This window comes from Theropithecus gelada, chromosome 17 (genome assembly GCF_003255815.1).
Source record: "Theropithecus gelada isolate Dixy chromosome 17, Tgel_1.0, whole genome shotgun sequence".
NCBI classification, from domain to species: Eukaryota; Metazoa; Chordata; class Mammalia; order Primates; family Cercopithecidae; genus Theropithecus; species Theropithecus gelada.
The window spans coordinates 8,716,273-8,738,432 of NC_037685.1; the positions used below are offsets into that span (position 1 = coordinate 8,716,273).

The 22,160-nt window shown below is 34.9% G+C and overlaps 1 protein-coding gene across 1 annotated transcript in view; it reads right to left on the reverse strand.

Annotated features, from left to right (window-relative positions):
- KLHL1 (kelch like family member 1) overlaps positions 1–22,160 on the reverse strand; it is a 431,623-nt gene that overhangs the window by 15,536 nt on the left and 393,927 nt on the right. The window contains exon 15 of the mRNA XM_025364396.1: positions 3,882–4,094. Coding sequence (XP_025220181.1) covers positions 3,882–4,094 — 213 coding nt within the window. The remainder of the gene's footprint in view (positions 1–3,881; positions 4,095–22,160) is intronic.

A 22,160-nucleotide genomic window follows, 5' to 3' on the forward strand; every position in this document is an offset into this window, starting at 1 on the left:
TTTTGTTTTTGTTTTTGTTTTTTTTAAGGGAGTCTCGCTCTGTCGCCCAGGATGGAGTGCAGTGGCGCGATCTCGGCGCACTCTAAGACAGTTCTTAACAGCAGTGTGAAAATGGACTAAAATAATCCTCATATTAACATAGTCTATCCAAAATTTGAGCATAATTTGCTAGCCAATAGCAAACATTATGAATGCATAGTAACAGAAAAACAATGGCAACAAACTAGCTAGTCCTTTCTCCCTGCACTCATGCAGCTGACTCCAGCAATAGTATCTTGAATGAGAAAGGGTTTGGGGGAGGAAAAGGAAGGGGGAAGGGGAGAAGCAGCACATCACAATAACATATCAAAATTATTAATAGTGTTTAGATAAGGTATAAGGATATACTTTTAAATCAGTATTTGAACAATTGCTTAGCTTTTCAGGCCCTATCTATCTCAACAATTTTCTGCTTAAAGTATACGGAAATAATACTCCGCCAAGATGATGCAAATGCAAATGTGGATTTGCAATACCAAACAAACATCTACCAAATTTTACAATATTCTCGGCCATAAAGTAAGCCTCAAGTGATTACATTTGCCTCTTCATGAGTCCATCTCAACATTCACCCATTCTTCTGCTCTATCAATCTATCCATTTATCTTCTACAATTTCTCTATCAATTCATTTGTCTGTATAACATCCTATTTACAGTTTATCTCAAGAAAGTTTTCCTTGTGGGAATATTGAGGTTCATTTTTCTTAGTGTCTGATTGATTCAATACATTTTTGTTATGTGCCTATTCTGTGCCAGAAATTGTACGAAGCACAATAATATAGAGCTGGGTGGAAAGCTATCTTGGGCAGTTTCAGCCGATGGCACCTAGTTTAATTAAAAAAAAAAACTGATGTAAAAAGAATTTTAATTATAATGTTAATAATTAGTACCAAGAAATAAATCTCAGTTTTTCTTCTTGGTCAAATTTGCATTATGAAATGATCCCTCTGGTAACTATAAGAAGAATGAATTGGAAGATGCAGAAGTGGGTATTACAAAGTCTGGCATAGAAGGTTCCTATTATCTTGACACCCTTCTTTCACCCGCCCTCATTACCGGGATGCAGATGTGAGGGCAAAGGTGGTTCTGATCTATTATTACTCAGCAGCGGGACTGATGCCTTTGAACATATTTTCTTATCTGTTGCCTAGATTCCAGTTTCATTTAGTATCTTAAAGGTTTATTTATTTATTTGTCTCTTTCTTCTAATACTGTAAGCTCTGTATAGCATAGTGCAAAATACACGAAAAACAATAGTTGTTAACTAAATAGATAAATGAATGAATGTTGTTTGCCTAATAGATCACATCTTCTGGACCTCACTTCTCCTGAAACTCAATGCACATTTTGGACACTGATTTTGTCCACCAGGTTGCTCTTACTAGGGTGAGGTTTGGTCACAAAATTAGTTTTCATCTATTCCATAAACTAGTCTAGAGTCCTCATTCTCATTCAGTCCCTGCCTTCTACCTTCTCTGATTTGAGGTGCCAGTATTATTTGTGCTTACAATACCTGAGTGCAAACAATTTTTGATAAGCATTATAAAACTGGACTTAACACCGCCATTATATAATAGTCTACATTTCTATAAAAAATCATTGTGCTATAATAAAATGTGATCTATCCATCTCTCTACAAAACATAGCATTGTACACTATTCTTGCTATTTCTAATGATGTTTGCCTATGATTATGTACTAAAAAACATTTTTACATTCTATGTGCAAAGTGGTTTCACAGAGGCACAGTTGCATATCTTGATTTATTGAGGAGTTACATGTGAAATCGTCAGCATAGAAAATATGTTATAAAAAGTGCCAAAGTGCTATTAATCTGATGAGTAGTATGAGCTAGGATAACAATCATGATAATGCTGTGTGCTTCTGCATTACTTAAGCTGCTCATATCCACTGCACTCCTATAACTCAAAATAGTCATGCTTATTTAAATCTAATTTTCCAACAAAAATATATTCCTAAACTGAATTATTTATGCCTCTGTTCACAAACAACATTTCAATACATTATACAGTCGGGTTGGATGAGAATATTGGGATGAAATATTTCATTAGCAGAATTTATATAAGATATTCAAGGTAAAAGTAGGAGGCTCATCATATTCATCTCTTCGTTTACTCAAGAATTTAGCAGAGAAAATGTAAGTGGGTTAGTTGTCAGTCTATTAGCAGCATTTTAAAAAATAAATGATTGCACATTTGTGTGTATAAAAGTATAAACCTATTTATTAGGACACTGGCCACTGTCTTCATCGTAACACCTGTAGTTCCTGATTTCAGTGGACTAGAAAATATTAAAGTGAAAATGCAGTGAACTTAATGCCTTTCTCGATGTGTATACAGCCATAAAGCTACAGTCCATTTCACAGAGTAGCAATATTGGTAAACATTGTTTCTGCATTTTATCTAATTTGAACACAGCCTGCTTACCAAAAACCATCTCTTACCAATGGACTTATCCTCAGTAAAAATAATTACACATCCTTAGAAAAAATTGTCATAAGTGGGAAAGAATATCCTTTTTCTATTATCTATACCACTTACAGGCATCAGGATACAGGCTGTGTTTTCCTAATATAAAAAGGAAAATTTTTCTGCTCTCAAAGCTATCCACCAAACATCTCACTTTTCTCCCAGATACAAGTTGAGGTATTGGTCTCACACTCCCATGAAGTTTTCTGTGGCCATGTTATTGGTTTGTCATTGTAGTACAAACAAAAGAGAATTCTATTACTTGCAGGTGAAATCTTTAAGGACCAGTGAACAATTTACTACTCTCTGGCTTTTTCCTTTTGACATAGAGACCAGCAATGACCAATATTCTAGGTTATGTGTCAGTCTGAGTACCAGAGTGGTAATATCATGGATATGTAGCATGAATGAGGAAAAAAAGCATCATGGTATTAAACCACTGAGAGCTTTAAAGTTATTTGTTACAGTAGAGTTACTTATCTTATACCAATTGATAAATCAATTGACCTAAATATTCCTTATCCTCATTTCCCCATGGATCACTATGGATCCTATGTAATAGGAAATATTACCATGCATCTTACTAAGGATTGTTCAGTCCTTACTGCATACCATATAATACTTCTAAGCAACGCACAGCCAAAAGAGAACTCAGTGATAGCTGTGCCAGAAGTCTCTGCATTATATTCCTACCTGAAGCCAAAGTGTTATCCCACTCTAGCTTCTGTGCACTTGGTCAATTTTAGAAAGAGTTATAAGAACCTATGTTTCCTTCATACACCAAGATTATTAAAAATAGAGCTCCAATCAGTCTGTCTTATGTTAAAAAGGATGTGTCATAAAATAAGAACTTAATAATTCACCTTTGAGAGTTTGAAAGGGTAGTAAAACAAACTTGAACAGAAGAATAGAACACAGAAGCAAAATATCCAATATTTTTAAAAACATTAACAAATATTCACATTTCATAAATCACTCAAAACTTCTTTTTAATGTATGTTTTAAAAGTATATCAAGAAGAAATTTAAAGATTATTTAAGGACTTGTGAAAAAACATTGTGGAAATTTAAATAAATATTAGTTGAAGGGAGGAAGCCAGGAATACAAGAATAAGAAAATAAAAGAAAGTACGTGTGTGTGAGAGAGAGAGAGACAGAGAGAGAGAGAAAGAGAGAGAGAGAGAGAGAGAGAGAGAGAGAGAAAGAGAGAGAGAGAGAGAAAGGAGTTAAAAAATGTATCTCTAGGTGTTGAATTTAACTTTCCTAAATAATGCAATTTTTCCAAACACTTGAATCAGGCATCAGTGTGATTTGCACTGTCTCTTTCACTATAAAAGTGTCCTTAGGGTCTCACCTTTCTACATAATCCAGTAGCCGGGAACAGTGATTTGAAGCAGGAGCATCATGACCTCCTACTGCATAAAGAAAACCGTCACATGTGGCCACTCCGACACCCCCTCTCCTCTTACACATGGGAGCACACATGTTCCACTTATTTGTATGAGGATCATAATATTCCATTGAACTCAAACAGGAACTTCCATCACGACCTCCAACTGAATAGAGCCTAAAACACAATTGGAAAAACGTGATTTAATATCATAGTCTGGATGACAACATAGAGAAAATAAAAGGTCTTTTAAAATAAATGTTCATAGTATGAGACTCAAATGTGTTGGAAATATATTACTTTGCAGGGAGATTTTGTTAAAGATACTCAATAAATGATCATATAGACTAGAAATTTCTACTTTTGTATAGAAATTGAAGTATACTAGATGAAATTAAAACAACTATAATTTTAACCTCTATTTCTAGAAAGTTGGATAGATTTAAATTGCATACTGCAGAAATAAGTAATATTAGTATATTAGTTTAATAAATATTAATAAATGGCTATTAAAATACAGAATAAAATGTAAGACAATGAACATAAACAGGAGAAAGGCATTATCCTACTTGTTGATAAGCAAGTGATTTGGCAGTATGTAACACATGCCTGCGCCTTGTTTTCCAACCTCACAGTTTAGAACAATGAATAAATGTAATAAACTAAAAGTATTATCTTACCAACAACTTTCTTAATCAGTGACTATACTAGAGCTAAAGACAAGACTTTACAGGAAAAAAGAATGCAACAATGTTAGTATGATTGAAATTGCTGAAGGTTACTTGATACACTTATCTTGCTACAATTATTTTATTAATAAGAAGTATGATAGAAAACACCCCAAAATAAGTTATACATCATAAATGGTACTAACATAATTTGAATGCATTGTCTAATCCTAATAAAATAGTTCTTCCCCATTTAATCATAGTCATTATTTTATCACAGTAAGGTACCGTGTTGCATTTATTTACTTATCCATTTGCTCACTACCTATTTTTGAATGTTTAGTGTGTGCCACACATTGTTAAAACTTTTATTGATATGTCCACGAACAAAACAGGAAAAAAAAAAATCCATGAACTCAATTCTACTGAAGCAGGGATAGACATAATATACAAAGTAAACGTAAATATCATTTACTACTGGGGAAGGTGCAAAGTGCAATGGACATAGAGTCCAGAAGCAGGATCAGTAATGCAACTGGTGAGGGTGGAGATTGTGAATACAATTTAAATAAGTAACCAGAAAAGTTCTCACTGAAACCTTTTGCAAAAACTTGGAAGATAGTGGTAGTGATTGAGGGTGACTTCAGGAATATGTGGGGAAGGAAGTTTTAAGGATGACTAAATAGTGAGTGAAAAATTTCAGAAACAGGAAGGAAGCCAGAGTGGCTGGGACAGAGACTGATATGAGAGTGGTAGTTCAGGGTGAATGGCAGCTTACAAGCTGCATGTAGACTTTTCTCCTGAGTACAACAGGAAGCCATTGTGGTTTTTGAATAGAGGGAGGATATGATTTGTTTGTGTTTTAATGAGATTAGATGTGTGAAAGGAAAATAAATCCTGGGACTCTCAAATCACTAAAGCCAAAGGGAAAACTCAAGCTTGGAACTGCTTAGCACAAACCTGCCTCCCATTCTATTCCTAGAAAAGATAGCTACTAAGATTTAAAAAAAAAAAAAAAAAAAAGCTATGTACCTTCCTCACAAGGAATTTCCTTGTGGACAAAGGGCAGACATAATTCAAAGCCATCCCTCTGCTCACAGAGATAAGTGAATATCTGAGTGTCTCCTTTGGAAAGGCTAGTCAGAAACTCAAAAGGATGGAACCACTTGTCTCTTACCTACCTATGACCTGGAAGCCCCACCCCCCACCATTTCAATTTGTCCCACTTTTCTGGATGGAACACATATTGATCGATTGATGTCTCATATCTCCCTAAAATGTATAAAATCAAGCTGTGCCCCAACCACCTGTGGCACAGGTTGTCAGGTCTCCCGAAGCTGTGTAATGGCCACGAGCCCTTAACTTTGGCAAAATAAACTCCCTAAATGGACTGAGACCTGTCTCAGATATTTGGGGTTTGCAGATGAAGTGTTTTCTTTACTATGGACAATATATCCAATATAATATGTTTATAAGTAGACTTAAATCTATAATACTCAATTTCTAAATAAATGCATAGGAAGGCAGTATTACTTAGCATATAAATCAATCGAGATGTAGATTTACAAATTCCTGCTCTAATACCATATAATAACTCTAAAATATGATATGCAAAATTATTTTAAATCCTAGGAATTTTTTTAAAGCTGTTTGTGTTTTTCGTAATGACTGCCATAGTAAAATATATCTGATTGCCCAAGTATACCCTTTATGTGTGTAATACCTCTTTGCTTGATTACTCACAAGTAGTCTGCTAGCTCTCAATCTTGTAGTATGCTAAAATTAACCAATAGGAACATTTAAAAAAAAAAGCAAGTATTGAACAATTTAGCTTGCAAAAACACCCAAAAGTGAAATAATTATTCACTTACAAGTTTTTAATCATCCTAAACACCTTATGAAATCTGAACCTCACTTATTTCTGTTTCATTTAAATTGATGATTTAACACAAAAGAAGTATGGAGTAACCCTAAGATATTAAAATGTAACTAAATGTATTTTGCAAGGACTTTACTTATGGGCATCTTTCTGTGAGATACCTAGCATAGCCCTCATATATAGTTCATAAATAAACACGATATGAACTTCTTATACTCTATTGTTTTAAAGGAAATGTTTACTTCAAGCTGCTTTATTTATTCATAAACATTACTCTGATAAATTATACTATTGAGTCATTTGAACCAAATGTTGATAATAATGAAATAGTTCTAGGCCATAATAGATCACAGTTTTCTGTTTCTGAAATTGTTTCAAAAATTATGTAAATATATACCTGAATTTACATTAAAAAGCAGTGATGACATACAAACCACCGAGACTAAATCATGAAGAAATATGAACTCTGAACAGACCTATATCTGTCTAATCTAGTATCAAACTACACATAGGTCTGTTCAGATTTTGGATATTGAATCAGTAATCAAACTTCCCAACAAAGAAAAGTCCAGGAGCAGACAGATATGTGAATAAATTCTCCACAGCACTAACCATCACAGAAATACAAATCAAAACCACAATGAGATATCACCTCACTCTAGTGGGAACAGCTATTATCAAAAAAACCAAAAAAGTAATAAATGCTGATGAGGATGTGAAAAAGGGGAAACTCTTATACATTGTTTATGGCAATGTAAATTAGTAAAACCATTACAAAAAAGAGTATGGTAATCCCTCAAAAAATTACAAGTAGATTCACCATACGATCCAGAAATCTCATTACTTGGTATATATTCAAAGGAAATGAAACCAGTATATAAAAGAGACAGCTGCACTTCCATGTTTATTGCAGCACTATTCACAATAGTCAAATTATAGAATCAACTAAATGCTCAACAATGGATAAATGGATAATGGAAATGTGCTCCATTTGTTGGAACACAATGGAATACTATTCAGCCATAAAAAGAATAAAATCCTATTATTTTCAATAACATGGATGAGCCTGAAGGACATTACATTAAGCAAAATAAGCCAGGCACCAAAAGACAAATACCACATTATCTCACTCACATGTGTACTCTAAAAAAAAAAAATGTCTCATAGAATTTGAGAGTAAAATGGTGGTTATCAGAGACTGGAGACAACAAGTGGGGAGGGGTAGATGGAGAGAGGTTGGTCAATGGGTACAATTTTGCAGTTAGGAGAAATAACTTTTGATATTCTATTGCACATTAGAGTGACCACAACTAACAATAATGCATTGCATAGTTTGAATAGCTAGAAGAGAGGATTCGAATGTTCTCACAACAAAGTAATAATAAATGTTTAAGGTGATGAATATACTAATTACCTAATTTGTTCATTGCACAATATATACAAGCATCAAAACATAGCATTATAATCCATGAATATGTATAATTATTATGTGTCAAAAACAAAAACAGAAAGTAAGCCCAGGATCAAATGACTTTACTGGCACATTCTCGCTGAGCAGTTCGAATATATGCTATAATATACATACATGTCTTCATGAACAATTATCAGGTCAAACACATTGGTTCACACTTACAATCCCAGCACTTTGGGAGGCCAAGGTGGAAGGATGACTTTAACCCAGAAGTTCAAGACCAGCCTGAGCAACATGGCGAAACCCCATCTCTAAAACAGTTACAAAAATTAGCTGGGCATGTTAGCACATGCCTGTAGTCCCAGCTACTCAGAGGCTGAGGCAGGAGGAACACTTGAACCCAGGAGGTCAAAGCTACAGTGAGCTGGAATCATGTCACTGCACTGCAGCATGGGCGACCTAGTGAGGCCCTGTCTCAAAACACAAAAACAAAAACAATCATCAAAGGTAATCTTCTTAGATCTCCCCCTCACCATCTATTTACTCATCGTTTAGACTGATTCCTTGCTTCTTTCATTGAAATGACAAATTAGATGTTGAGAATTTGAAGAGCAGAGAAGAATCTGATGACGGAAGTCAATGCGCTGGCAGCACAGAAAGTGACAGCTGACAGTTTCGCAGCCAGAAAGGCAATGTGACATTTCCACTTTGAGTTGAAAGATGGGTAAAAATTTGTAAGATGAAAAAACAAGGGGAAGCTTTACATACAAGGAAAGCATTACATGTAAAGACCAGGGGCATGAAAGGTCATAGCAGTTGATAAATAAAGAGTGACAGGTACGTCATATTGATGGAAGGGATGGTAGTAAAGGAGGGGATGAAAGATATGTAGCTTGTAGGATGAGAAGGTTAGATTGAGAATGAAGGGAGTTGCATGATATGCTATGAAGTTAAGGCTTCATTACAAGGCAGTGAGTTAAGGACAGAAAAATAACATTCTTCAAAACCATCAGCTTCATAGTTCCATTTGCTGTAAATATTGACCAGTATATCCTTACGTGCCAGGATTTGACAGGAGATCCAGAAATATTTTTGACTAAGTGCACTCTTCTAGGACCTTGCTGAAAATTGCAAGAATCTGAGACTTCCCTGCTATTTCACCTATTTATGTGTTTACTGGCATACAGATAAGTTTTAACTAATGTTCAGCCACAGGTTTCAAAGTCTTGAGGCCTAGTTAGCAGGTGCTCATCTAAGTTAGTGCCATATATTTTATATTCTATTACATACAATACAGCAGCTCAAGAAAACAAATCCTGTATTGATTAGGATATGTGTCTGAATGTGTGTAAATAGGGTTTTACAGGTGATGACATCCAGGCTGCATTGCTAGAGTATGAGCATTGTCAAGAACTGTGAAGAATCTGAAATTCTACCCCACTTCCAAGCTAACAAATTAGCTTGCTCCAGTTTCATGGATGCTGGCAGAAGAAACAAGATCCATGGGGGAGAGAGAAGTGACTTTGCTACTGACAATACAGTAGGCAGCATAAATTTCATGTTTACATCTGCACTCCTTGTTTCCCCCAAGCCTCACCAGCATGATTCGGAGATACTCACGTGAATGCTGCACATGTGGTGGATTTGTTTCACCTCTAAGGGATCTTGGAGTTTTGGAAACTCTAATCCTTTAAAGGGGCTGCCAGAAAACCTGCCCAACCTTTTCCCTGAAGGGAGACATTATCTTTATGATTCTGGCCAAGGAACAATTCTCTACTCTCTGACCGAAAGGAAGTCACTATCTTTATCTTCCAACTCTTTGATCTACAAATATCCTGAAAATATGTTATGAAAAACAGTCACCAGTAATTATTGTTTGGAAAATGTGCAGTAATCCTAAAACCCTATGGACAATTGTCTATTAACCCTCATGTCTTGATGTCCCAAAGTGGAGTCCCAGTTACCACAACCATGGTTCAGACAGAAGGATAAAGGAAAATTGGAAGAAGGAGCACAATCTCTCCCTTAAAGAGTCCACCTTTTAGGCTGCACAACTCACTTCTCACATCTCATAGGTCAGAAACTCACACATGGTTGTACTTAGTTGGTAAAATGCTGGAAAGTCTTGTCTTTATTTTAGATGCCTCACTAAAAATGTGTGTTTATATTGTCATATAAAAAGGAGTGAATGAGGCCGGGCGCGGTGGCTCAATCCCAGCACTTTGGGAGGCCGAGACGGGCGGATCACGAGGTCAGGAAATCGAGACCATCCTGGCTAACACGGTGAAACCCCGTCTCTACTAAAAAATACAGAAAACTAGCCGGGCGTGGTGGCGGGCGCCTGTAGTCCCAGCTACTTGTGAGGCTGAGGCAGGAGAATGGCGTGAACCCGGGAGGCGGAGCTTGCAGTGAGCTGAGATCCGGCCACTGCACTCCAGCCTGGGCGACAGAGCGAGACTCCGTCTCAAAAAAAAAAAAAAAAAAGGAGTGAATGAGCATTGGTGGATAATTATCCATACTCATTCATACTCTATCAGGCTTCACAGTCTCATTTACCAGCTATGTGTTATAAGAGTAGCAAGTGTCAAGAGGAGTTTGCAATAGACACCATCATTTCTTAGCAAGTGAAAAGAAAAGCGGTCACCAGTGTATTGTTGTAGCTTAGTGAGATCCCGTTCACTGTCCTGTAAGGCACGTTAACAAGTACCTCCCACGGAAAGGCAGATATAGGAGTAATCTGACAGTAGGATTGACAAGTTTTTCTCATGGCATCAGATGAAAGAGCTAGTGCCATAGCACTAGATCTTTTCTAGCCCTATGTAGCATGGTGCATTCATATTTACTTTATCATAGGTAGCTTTTTGTTACATATGCAGGGTTATTTCTACCCATCTCTTAGTCAACCGAGGTTGTGTCTCCACCAGAAAGTCTTTTCCGATCCCACTTTGTCTTGTTCCCTGAAATTTAACTGTATTTACAATTTGTATCCTAGGTATAGTTATTTACAATTTTTCATACTTTACCAATAGAGCATATTTCAAGGAAAGTGCACAGAAAGCACTCCCATACCATTATGCAAATATTAGAATGTTTTGCTAACTAGTTTGGGGTATTAAATATAATTTTCACTCACTGTATTTGGTTACCCAGGGAAAGTGTTCAGGCATCCTTTCTGTTGTACAATAAAAGCATTAGAATCCCCCAACTCCAGTACTGTTGAAGTAACTCTCTAGATTCAGAACTTAACTTGGTCCTTTGTTTCCTAATTAATGAAGAGCTCTTTAATCTGATGCCATGAGAAAGCTTGTCAATCCTGCTGTCAGATTGCTCCTATATCTGCCTTTCTGTGGGAGGTACTTGTCAACGTGCCTTACAGGACAGTTAACGGGATTTCACTAAGCTACAACAATACATTGGTGACTGTTTTCTTTCTACTTGCTAAAAAATGATGGTGTGTATTGCAAACTCCTCTTGACACTTACTACTATTATAGCACATAGCTGGTAAATGAGGCTGTGAAGCCTAATAGAGTCCACCTACCTTTATTTTTTAAACATACCCAGATTTATGAAGAGAATCTGACAGTTATAAATATGTGAATTAATTTAGATCAATTCATCATATACCCAAACTTGACAGAATTCACCAACCCAAAACTGTCAGTTCAACATTAATCCCTCCGTATTTCCTCTGCTCCCACTCTATGCATTTTATAATTCTGCAACTTCTTATTTGTTATTGTATTGTAGTTCCTTTTAGTATAATGTAAGCTCTCTGAGGACAGAATTTATTTATCTTCTTTGATATATCATCATGGCCAAAACATGTTTGTGAAATTTAAAAAAAAATAATGAATGAAGCACTTGTTTCTAATTATAGAAAAATAGTGATTCATCTGTGGAAACTTATCAATGGAAAAGCAGCTGTTTAAGTTCCACTGAAGCAAGACTTTGACAAATGGCAGGGAAAATTATTAATTATGTGTCTTGGGAACACAAAAGTAGGGAAGAAAGAAAGATTAATTTTAACTGGGTGGATTCAAAAAGGGTTCACAGGAAAGGCACAGATTAAACTATGCTTTGGATGGTGGAAAATATAAATAATCTTATTTTTGTTTTAAGCAAAAGCAGATCTTAATATATTTTAACTTTTCTTGACACTATTTTTTTCAAGTACAATAAATTCAGTCCTGTTAATACTGATCTTGCCACACAGATCTTGCACATAGAGAGCTAGACAAGGGTTTGTTTATCAGTCTAGAGTTTTCAAATGTATTCAAAGATCAAGTGAATATTGAGCAGGAAACTAAGTGGACAGCGAATAGTGGACACTCACAAGTTAATAAGAAAAAGCAGGGCCGGCGCGATGGCTCACACCTGTAATCCCAGCACTTTGGGAGGCCGAGGCGGGCAGATCACGAGGTCAGGAGATCGAGACCATCCTGGCTAACACAGTGAAAACCCCATCTCTACTAAAAATACAAAAAAATTAGCTGGGCATGGTGGCGGGTGCCTGTAGTTCCAGCTACTTGGGAGGCTGAGGCAGGAGAATGGAGTGAACCCAGGAGGCAGAACTTGTAGTGAGCAGAGATCGCGCCACTGCACTCCAGCCTGGGTGACAGAGAGAGACTCTGTCTCAATAAATAAATAAATAAATAAATATAAATAAATAAATAAATAAGAAATGAAAGGGAAATCTAGGCAGAAGCATGGGTAAGTGAAAAGGCAAAGGGGTGTGGACAATCTAGGTAGGTTCAGGGAACTGGAATAATTTGGTACGGCTGGGACATCAGGTGGTTGTAAGGCAGGTGGTGAGAAAGGAGAATGGAGAAAGAAAGTGAAGGCTAAGCCATGAAAACCACTATATTCCAGATTGAAGAACCTGACAGTGACCATGCTCAAATAGGGCACCAAAATGAGCTGTTGAAGCACATTTTAATTCTGAGGCATAATTTATTAAATAATACCTTTCAACAACTGGCATATATCTTAGCCAGTCAACTATTGTGATGAAATTCTACTAATTGTACAGTTTCCTTGAGCAATTAGAAACAACTCTTCAACCAGAATGAAAATTTATAAAATTGAAATGCAAACATGTCATTGCTCTTTTTTTTTTTAAATCTTTGCAATATTTTTACCTCGGCCAAGTTACGATATGATCTGAGGGCCTGCCATTCTATTCAATCTTTGGGGCCACTCCCTTTCATGATGTTCCTGCCAAACTTAAATTTTGCATTTTATATTCAAGGACTTGATACAAATGTTTATTTCTTACTGGAATGATCCCCCCATCACCTATCTATGCTGGATATCTGATAAATCAGTCAGGTCCCTTAGAAACTCATCTCTTTCAGTACGTGAATTAAAACTCTCCTGAGCTCATCAGTAGCCCCAACTGAGAGGCAGTTAACAGCAATTTCTTTTGTTTTTCTTTATTTTTTAATTTGTGAGTCTAAGATGAATTAAAACTTATACAATTTCAGGTGCCACCTTTGAGAAGAAGAATACCAAAATTTGAATACAAATTAGAAACAGAGTGTTGGAAGGCACTATGCATGTGATAGGCCTTGAGGCTTACGGCACTGTGCTAGGTATTAGGACATATTAGAAAAGCAACAGACAATGAATCCAGCTTTCATGATGCTTTAAGCTGTATATGCTTCAGACTGAACAGAAATTGCAACTGCCTTGTTAGAATTATTTTTGGTTTGTTTGTTTGAGACAGAGTCTCACTCTGTCACCCAGGTTAGAGTGTGCAGTGGCACAATCTCAGCTCACTGCAGCCTCTGCCTCCTGGGTTCCAGAATTATTAACATGAAGCTTTGCATGCCTGTAATTCTAGCACTTTGGGAGGCCAAGACAGGCAGATCGCCTGAGGTCAAGAGTGGAGACCAACCTGGCCAACATGGTGAAACCCCGTCTCTACTAAAAATGCCAAAAAAAAAAAAATAGCAAAGCGTGGTGGTGCATGCTTGTAATCCCAGCTACACAGGAGACTGAGGCAGGAGAATTGCTTGAACCTGGGAAGTGGAGGTTGTAGTGAGCTGAGATTGCTCCACTGCACTCCAGCTTGAGTGACAGAGCGAGGACTCTGTCTCAAAAAAAAAAAAAAAAAAAAAAAAAAAATTAACATGAAGATTTGAAGGAATACATGAATGAATCCATTTTGCCATAGTAAATCATGAAAGAAACTCTGTTTTCATATGTTTTGCAGATTCTTAAAGGAGTGGTACCACATATTTATTAAAATTCAAGCCTACTTATGTGTTCAGGCAGAATCACTATCTGCTTTGTGAGCTAAGAAAAATTTTAAGTTCTTTGTAGGTTCTGGATATTAGCCCTTTGTCAGATGAGTAGATTGCAAAAATTTTCTCCCATTCTGTAGGTTGCCTGTTCACTCTGATGGTAGTTTCTTTTGCTGTGCAGAAGCTCTTTAGTTTAATGAGATCCCATTTGTCAATTTTAGCTTTTGCTGCCGTTGCTTTTGGTGTTTTAGACATGAAGTCTTTGCCCATGCCTATGTCCTAACAGACACATGAAAAAATGCTCATCATCACTGGCCATCAGAGAAATGCAAATCAAAACCACAATGAGATACCATCTCACACCAGTTAGAATGGCGATCATTAAAAAGTCAGGAAACAACAGGTGCTGGAGAGGATGTGGAGAAATAGGAACACTTTTACACTGTTGGTGGGATTGTAAACTAGTTCAACCATTATGGAAAACAGTATGGCGATTCCTCAAGGATCTAGAACTAGATGTACCATATGACCCAGCCATCCCATTACTGGGCATATACCCAAAGGATTATAAACTATGCTGCTATAAAGACACATGCACACGTATGTTTATTGCAGCACTATTCACAATAGCAAAGACTTGGAATCAACCCAAATGTCCATCAGTGACAGATTGGATTAAGAAAATGTGGATGCAGCTGGAAACCATCATTCTTAGCAAACTATCACAAGAACAGAAAACCAAACACCGCATGTTCTCACTCATAGGTGGGAACTGAACAATGAGATCACTTGGACTCAGGAAGGGGAACATCACACACCGGGGCCTATCATGGGGAGGGGGGAGGGAGGAGGGATTGCATTGGGAGTTATACCTGATGTAAATGACGAGTTGATGGGTGCAGCAGACCAACATGGCACAAGTATACATATGTAACAAACCTGCACGTTATGCACATGTACCCTACAACTTAAAGTATAATAATAATAAATTAAAAAAAAAAAAGAAAAATTTTAAAAAGCACAAAAAGACATCTTAGCTAGAATGTAAAGTGTGAAAGAACCAAGCCAAGGCAGCTACCGAAGAAGAAACTAAAAGAACCACTAATGTATATATTGTTAGGGAATCTGAGGTTATATTTGGCCAAGCACCACACATCCACGTTTATTCACTTTTTTTTTGTTGTATTTTCTTTATTCACAAAGTAAGTTTGGCTGTGCTGGCATATATACCCTTTAGTTTAATCTGTCTTACTAGAAGATTCACTCAATTTGTTACATGAAATTGATGCAATTTTGGTCTTGAATCCATCAGAACACACTCATTAATTTTAAGCCATAAACCAATTCCTTGTTTTATTGTTTTTTTGTTTTGTTTTTTTTTCCACAACAAATAGTATCATAAATAACCTAAACTTAAGATAAGTGTTCATTGTTTTTTATTACTCTTAATTGGAAAAAGTGTTGAAAATAATATTTAGGGAACCAATAGCCAGGTTAGAATGACACATTAGTGTTATGTGGTAGAAAAACAAGGGGAAAAAAAAATCACATCAGCAGAGGGGAGGAAAAAAAAATAAAACAAAAATGTAAGAGGGTGGTGTTAAAACAATTTTCTGCTATGGGTCTGAAGTAAAAGGTCACTTTCTAATGATTATGTTTCTGTCTGAGTAACACAGGAAAAGTACCCAGACATTAATAGCCAGTCATCAAACCACAGAATTTTAAGGCCATTAAATCACACCCGGGGGAAGAAAGAGATGCCAAGCAAAATCTCTACTAATTCAATTTAAAGGAAAACAAAATTCAAGTAAAAAATTGAACCATTCAAAATATTTTCACAGAATAGAATTAAAAATCATAATTAAAATGTAAGCAATTTTGGCAATGTAAAAATTAAAAACTTCAAAGAGTATTGATACCACACTCTGATATTTTTTATGAAGAATGATACTACAGCAAACAGGATTTCTTAATATATGATATATGCTAGCTGACCAAAAAATACAAGGACAAGAAAAGCAATCTGAATAGTGATTTCTATGTATAGTAAATGTAAAAGGTGCAGTAGAAGAAACTAGATAGACAATTTAGTCATAACAGCATGTAAGAAATTGAAACAAGACTCTGCATTAAATATTTTCTTCATTTATTTCTGATTAAGACTGGAGAATGTTTACAATAAAATACATATTTTAAGTTGATTCAAATTAAAGTCATAAAGAAGGTCACAAAGCTATAATGCAAGCTAATTATCCAAAAAATATGGATAAGTAATGTACTAACACTTTAATGTGTGTGTGTGTGTGTGTGTGTGTGTGTGGTTTCATTACAAACTGATGTAACAAGTGAATAAGATAATGAAAGGACAGGATACTTCTCACCCATATTGGGCAAATTTGCTGTGTTAATGAGATATCCATTTTCTAAACAACACCAGGAATAAATCAATTGGTGTCAATGTAAATGGTAAGAAAAATTCACTAAATAACCGATTGTTACTTATAAATAGTGATTAGAAAATGTAAAAAGGCAAAAAGGATTATGCTTTCCTCTATTATCCTCTATTAGAATTATAAAAATTAACATCCAAGAGAACATCCTTTTTTTTTTTTTTTTTTTGATATAGGATCTTGCTCTATCACTCAGGCTATAGAGCAGGTGGCATGATCACAGCTCACTACAGCCTCGACCTCCTGGTTCAAGTAATCCTCTCACATCAGCTCCTCAGCCTCTCAAGTAGCTTGAACTACAGGAGCATGCCACCATGCCCAGTTATTTTTAAAATTATTTGTAGAGATGGGGTCTCACTATGTTGCCCAGGCTGGTCTCAAACTGCTGGACTCAAGAGATCCTCTCACCTCGGCCTCCCAAAGTGTTGGAATGACAGGGGTGAGCCACTGTGCCTGGATGGAAAACATTCATTCTATTATTGTAAATTTTACTATCCACGAATAGATATACCCACCGGATAGTTTTGCTTTTAATATTTAATATTAAATTAAATAATATTAAATTAAAAGTATTGAAGAATGTTAAATTTTATCATTAACTTCCAAACTAAGTGTTTTTAAATAAAAATATTGTAATGCTTAAGAAAAAAATCATTTTTCAAGAGAAAATGTGAATATAAGTAGAAAAAGTATTATTAATAAATGTACATATTTACATGTTATGCAAAGCAGTGTTAATAAAATGTATGTATTATTAAATACATACATTTTCTATTGGGTAAAGTGACAATATTAACACAAATGAAAATATTTTTTCTATGAATGGCATTAAAAGGCACAACAGAATAAAAATTGTATTGAGAGGAGTGAGAAGCAGAGGTAACTATTTCATACAGAAACAATTTCAAGAAATTTATTTTAGAAAATTTGCAGATAAGAATGAAAATCGGTAATAAAATATTTTAATTGCCTCTCCTAGAAATCTCAGTATTCCTCAGAAGGTAATGGAAGAATAACCAACCACTGTTTATGCAAGCACCCCATCACCATAGGCTGTGTATGATTTTAACTTCTTTTCACTTCTACACAGCATCCTTCCAAAGCAGTGGTGATAGTAGGAGTTGGAGTTTTTCTCAGCAACTATAGCCAAAAGAAGTCTAGCAGAAATGTTTACAGATACTTTTTGATATTGAGAGTGATTATAGTGTAAAGATGGATAGCGAACATTACTGCAGACAAAAGCTTTACCAAATACAAAAAAGAAATTGAATTGACAAGTAGCGATTTGCTTTGGCTTTTTGTGATTCTGGTTCACCATTTCTTATCTAATAGCTTTCTAAAAATCATAACGGATATTGACAATAATTAAACTTCTAGCAAAACATTTGAGAGGAGGATTTTGAGAGTAAATAAATGTACCTTGAAAAAAATTAAGCGACTTAAATATTATGGGACAGGGAAAATCACAAGTAGTAAATAGAAAAATAAAATAAAACAAAGCATGTAGAAGTTTTTCCATCATGTAAAAATATTTTATATTTCGACCTAAAAACATATACTTTAAAGACTTAAAAGACTTTAAAGATGATAAAAAGACTTTAAAGATGATAAAAAGACTTTAAAGATAAGATAACACACTCAAAATAAGGTGGTTATAAAGGTGATTGGAAGGAGGGGAATCAAATAAAGATATCGTATAAGAAAAGTTAAAATGCAAAAATTTTAAGTCTGCATTGGAAGTACAAATGATCATAAACAAATTGGCATTGATTGAATTCATTCATTTTTTTTTTTTTTAAAAACTGGCAAAGGAGACTTATGGCAAATAAATCAGTCTTAAAACACACATGGAACCATTAACGTAAGTATGTACTAAAATATATCTCAAACCAGAGAACTAGAATAATAGGAAAAGGAACAATTAAACAAACAAGTTTCAATAGATTAAAAACTTTCCTAAGCAGAAGAAAGAGTTGAGATTGTTAAAACAAATTTCCAAATAGTAATTTAAAAGAATGAGAAGTAGGCCTCAGATTGTACCCCCAGAAACATTTTGACTTTTCAGGAGGAATTACAAGCTTTTTAAGCTGTTGTCTCTCAGCTCTACATCCTCTCCTGTATTTTCTGCTTCTGAAATAGGGGCTAAATCTCTGGAAACCGCTTTTCTGCTTTGCCAGCTGGTTCCCTATTAGGATCTGACATCAGTGGGTGGCAAAGACTGAAAGACTAGAGGAGAGTGGAGAGTCTTGTTTTTTTTGTTTGTTTGTTTGCTTGCTTTTTTTTTTTTTTTTTTTCCTACAGTGTCACCCCATCCTTTACTCACTGTGGCAGCAAGAGTTGTTCTGTAGCATCAGACATCCCTAGTTCGCAGTTTTTCTAAGATACACCATTGGCTTCATTGAGACTACTCTAAGACATCAGCACCAGCAGATTGGCATCCGCTCCTCAGAGCTCTGGGTCCCAGGTCTTTCCTGCTGAGACTAGCTCCAGCTAAGCAGTGGCCCAAATCGCAGCTGACTAAATTTCAGTGCACAGGCCCCTTCCCCAAGCTTCTAAATCTTAATCATTTTAACCTTGCCTTTTAGTTCTCCACCCCCAGGAGAAGTAGCTATTATTTTGAGTTGATTAATGTACAATATAGTGTTATTTTGTTGACTTTTTGGTTAACTAGTAAATTTTTATACTTACTCAACAAAACTTTGTATTTAATATTAAAATATCTTTGTTTAGAATAACTGATAAATGACTGTTCTGATTTCTGGCTCTTGAGCGAATGTTAACTAATATAAACATAGTAAAAACATCTATAAGAATAAAGGTTTGGGTTATAAAAAAGGATACGAAAGATAAAACAAATCACTGAACTTACATATCTCCCCCACTACGCAAAAAAGACAAAATATAAGTAAATAATATCTATTGAATTTTAAAAATACAAGGCAAAGATATTAAATTACTTAAGCTAATTTGCAAACAATGTGAAAAGACACAGGAAAGTCCCTTTCAGACATAGAATCTAATAAATTACATAATCAACACATACTTCCTGGAAAGTAATAATAATAAAGAGAGATGCATTCACTTGGAAATTATTAATTTTCAGAATACACGAAGAACTCCATAAATCAAAATGAAAAAGAGAACACACAGAAATAGAAACAGAGAAAATTTTGAAAATAAACTTTAACAGAAGATATACAAATGACTAATACATATATTAAAGATTTTTGATCACATCAGTTCTTGGAGAATGTGACAACACTATCCACCAGAATGGAGAATGATAAATAAAAGACAAGTCGGATGTCACCAAGTCAGTAGGGTGCAGGGAGCATTCAGAATTCAAAAATCTGTTAATGTGTGGACAAATTAGGAAAACCAGTTACAAACTCTTTTGAGCAGTATCTACTAAAACTGAGCACAAGTAAAGCCTAGTAATTTAAGTTCTAGGTCTACAACCAGCTAAAATGTGTGTGTATGTTCACCAAAAGACATACATAAGAATATTCATAATTGCATTATTCTTAATCATCAAGAAGAGGAAATAACTTAAATATCCAACTACACTCAGTAGTTGAATGTAGGAAAATGAATAAACTTGTAGTATAATAATTGTTATACTTTGGATGTGTGTCTCCACCCAAATCTCATATTGTAATGTACAGCCCAGTCCTGGAGGTGGGGCCTGGTGGGGGTAATTGGGTCATGGGGGCAGATTCTCATGAATGGTTTAGCACCATCCCTCTTGGTACTGTCCTTACAATAGTAAGGGAGTACTTGTGAGATCTGGTTGTTTAAAAGTGTGTAGCACCTCCCACCTGGATCTTTTGCTCCTCCTTTGACCATATGATGTGCCTGCTCCCCCTTAGCCATCTGCCATGATTGTAAGTTTCCTGAGGCCTCCCCAGAAGCTGAGCAGATGTCAACATCATGCTTCCTATATAGCCTGAAGAAGTGTGAGACAAGTAAAGCTTTTTTCTTTCTAAATTTCCCAGTCTCGAGTATTTCTTCATGGCAATGTGAGAATGGACTAACACAGTAATAAAGAAAAATAAACTTCAAGAACAACTATTAATACTATAATTTGTTAAATTCTGAATTTAAAGACAAGAGTAAGTAGAACTAAATCAAATGAAAATTAAGAAAATAAGGAAGAAAATACACATAGCCTCTGTGTATGATTGTTTGATTACAAATAAAAACAAAACCATATAATGACACTGGCAAATGCTAGGATAAGATAAAATTAGTGATAACACAAACAAAGAAAAATAACAAATTAGCACAATCACAACATAGAATGAGGACATAGCAATACTAAATAAATGATTTGTGGCAGTGATGAAATTAGAAGTGATATGTGACTTCCATCTGCTAAATTTTAGAATATCAGTAAAATGGAAATTTTAAAGGTACTATATATAAGAGTGTACATAAAACTTCAACTGCCATTTCTTTCTCATGCTTAACAAAATTATGCTTCTCATTATTTAAGGCAATTATAGCAGATAAATTGTAGAAAGTTGCTTCATTCATGCCATGATGTTATGCTGAAATAAGATTTATATCATAATGAAAAATGTTATAAAATAATTTATAAGCAACTTTGATCCAAAATCATAGCTAGAATATGGAATGCAAAAAAAATTAAATAATTAATGCAATATGAGCAAGAAGGATTTACTTAGATATGTAATATGATTTATAGTTAGAGTCTTTATGCAAATTACCACATAAACAGATCAAATAAGAAAACGATCATCACCTTGACAAATTCATAAAATGTATGCTAATTTTAGGAAATAAAATTTATACTATGGAAACTACAGACAGTAAAATACTGCTTTTAACCTTAAACAATATATGTATATGAAACAACTGAAATCAGAGACTATAAAGCACTATAAGGGTTTTCCAATTAAAATGGATAGATAAGGACACCTGATATCACTACTATTTAGGTAATTATTCTAAAAATATAAACAACACAATAAAAAGGAAATATATATTAAGAAAACAGAGAAAAAGTTACCTTATTAGTTTATTAAATGTTTATCTTTCTAGAAAATCTGTTATTATCAATTGAATAGTAAATACAACAAATATATGCATTTAGTTAAATGGTTATATATAAATTATCTTTACAATTTAATTGTGCAATTATTAATGTTTAAATAGATATAAACACAAAATAAGGTAAAATATTCAAAAATATGAATAAACATGAATAACCTCAGAAAAAAAGAATCTTGCCAAAATTAAACAGCACTAAAATACAAGCAGAGTAATTTTAAAAGATAAAAGTACAACTATTTTCTCAGAAGAAAATACTAACGTTTAAAATTTAGAGACACTACATCTTTCTCAAACTAATCTGTAAATATTTATTTACAGAGAAAATTCTAAAGGGATGTTTAAGAGTGACTTTTTAAAATCTGAGAAATGTATACCGAAGTTTAAATAAAAGAATTTAGAGGATAGCGGCAGTGGTGGCTCACGCCTGTAATACCAGCACTTTGGGAGGCCGAGGTGGGTGGATCACGAGATCAGGAGATCAAGACCATCCTGGCTAACACAGTGAAACCCTT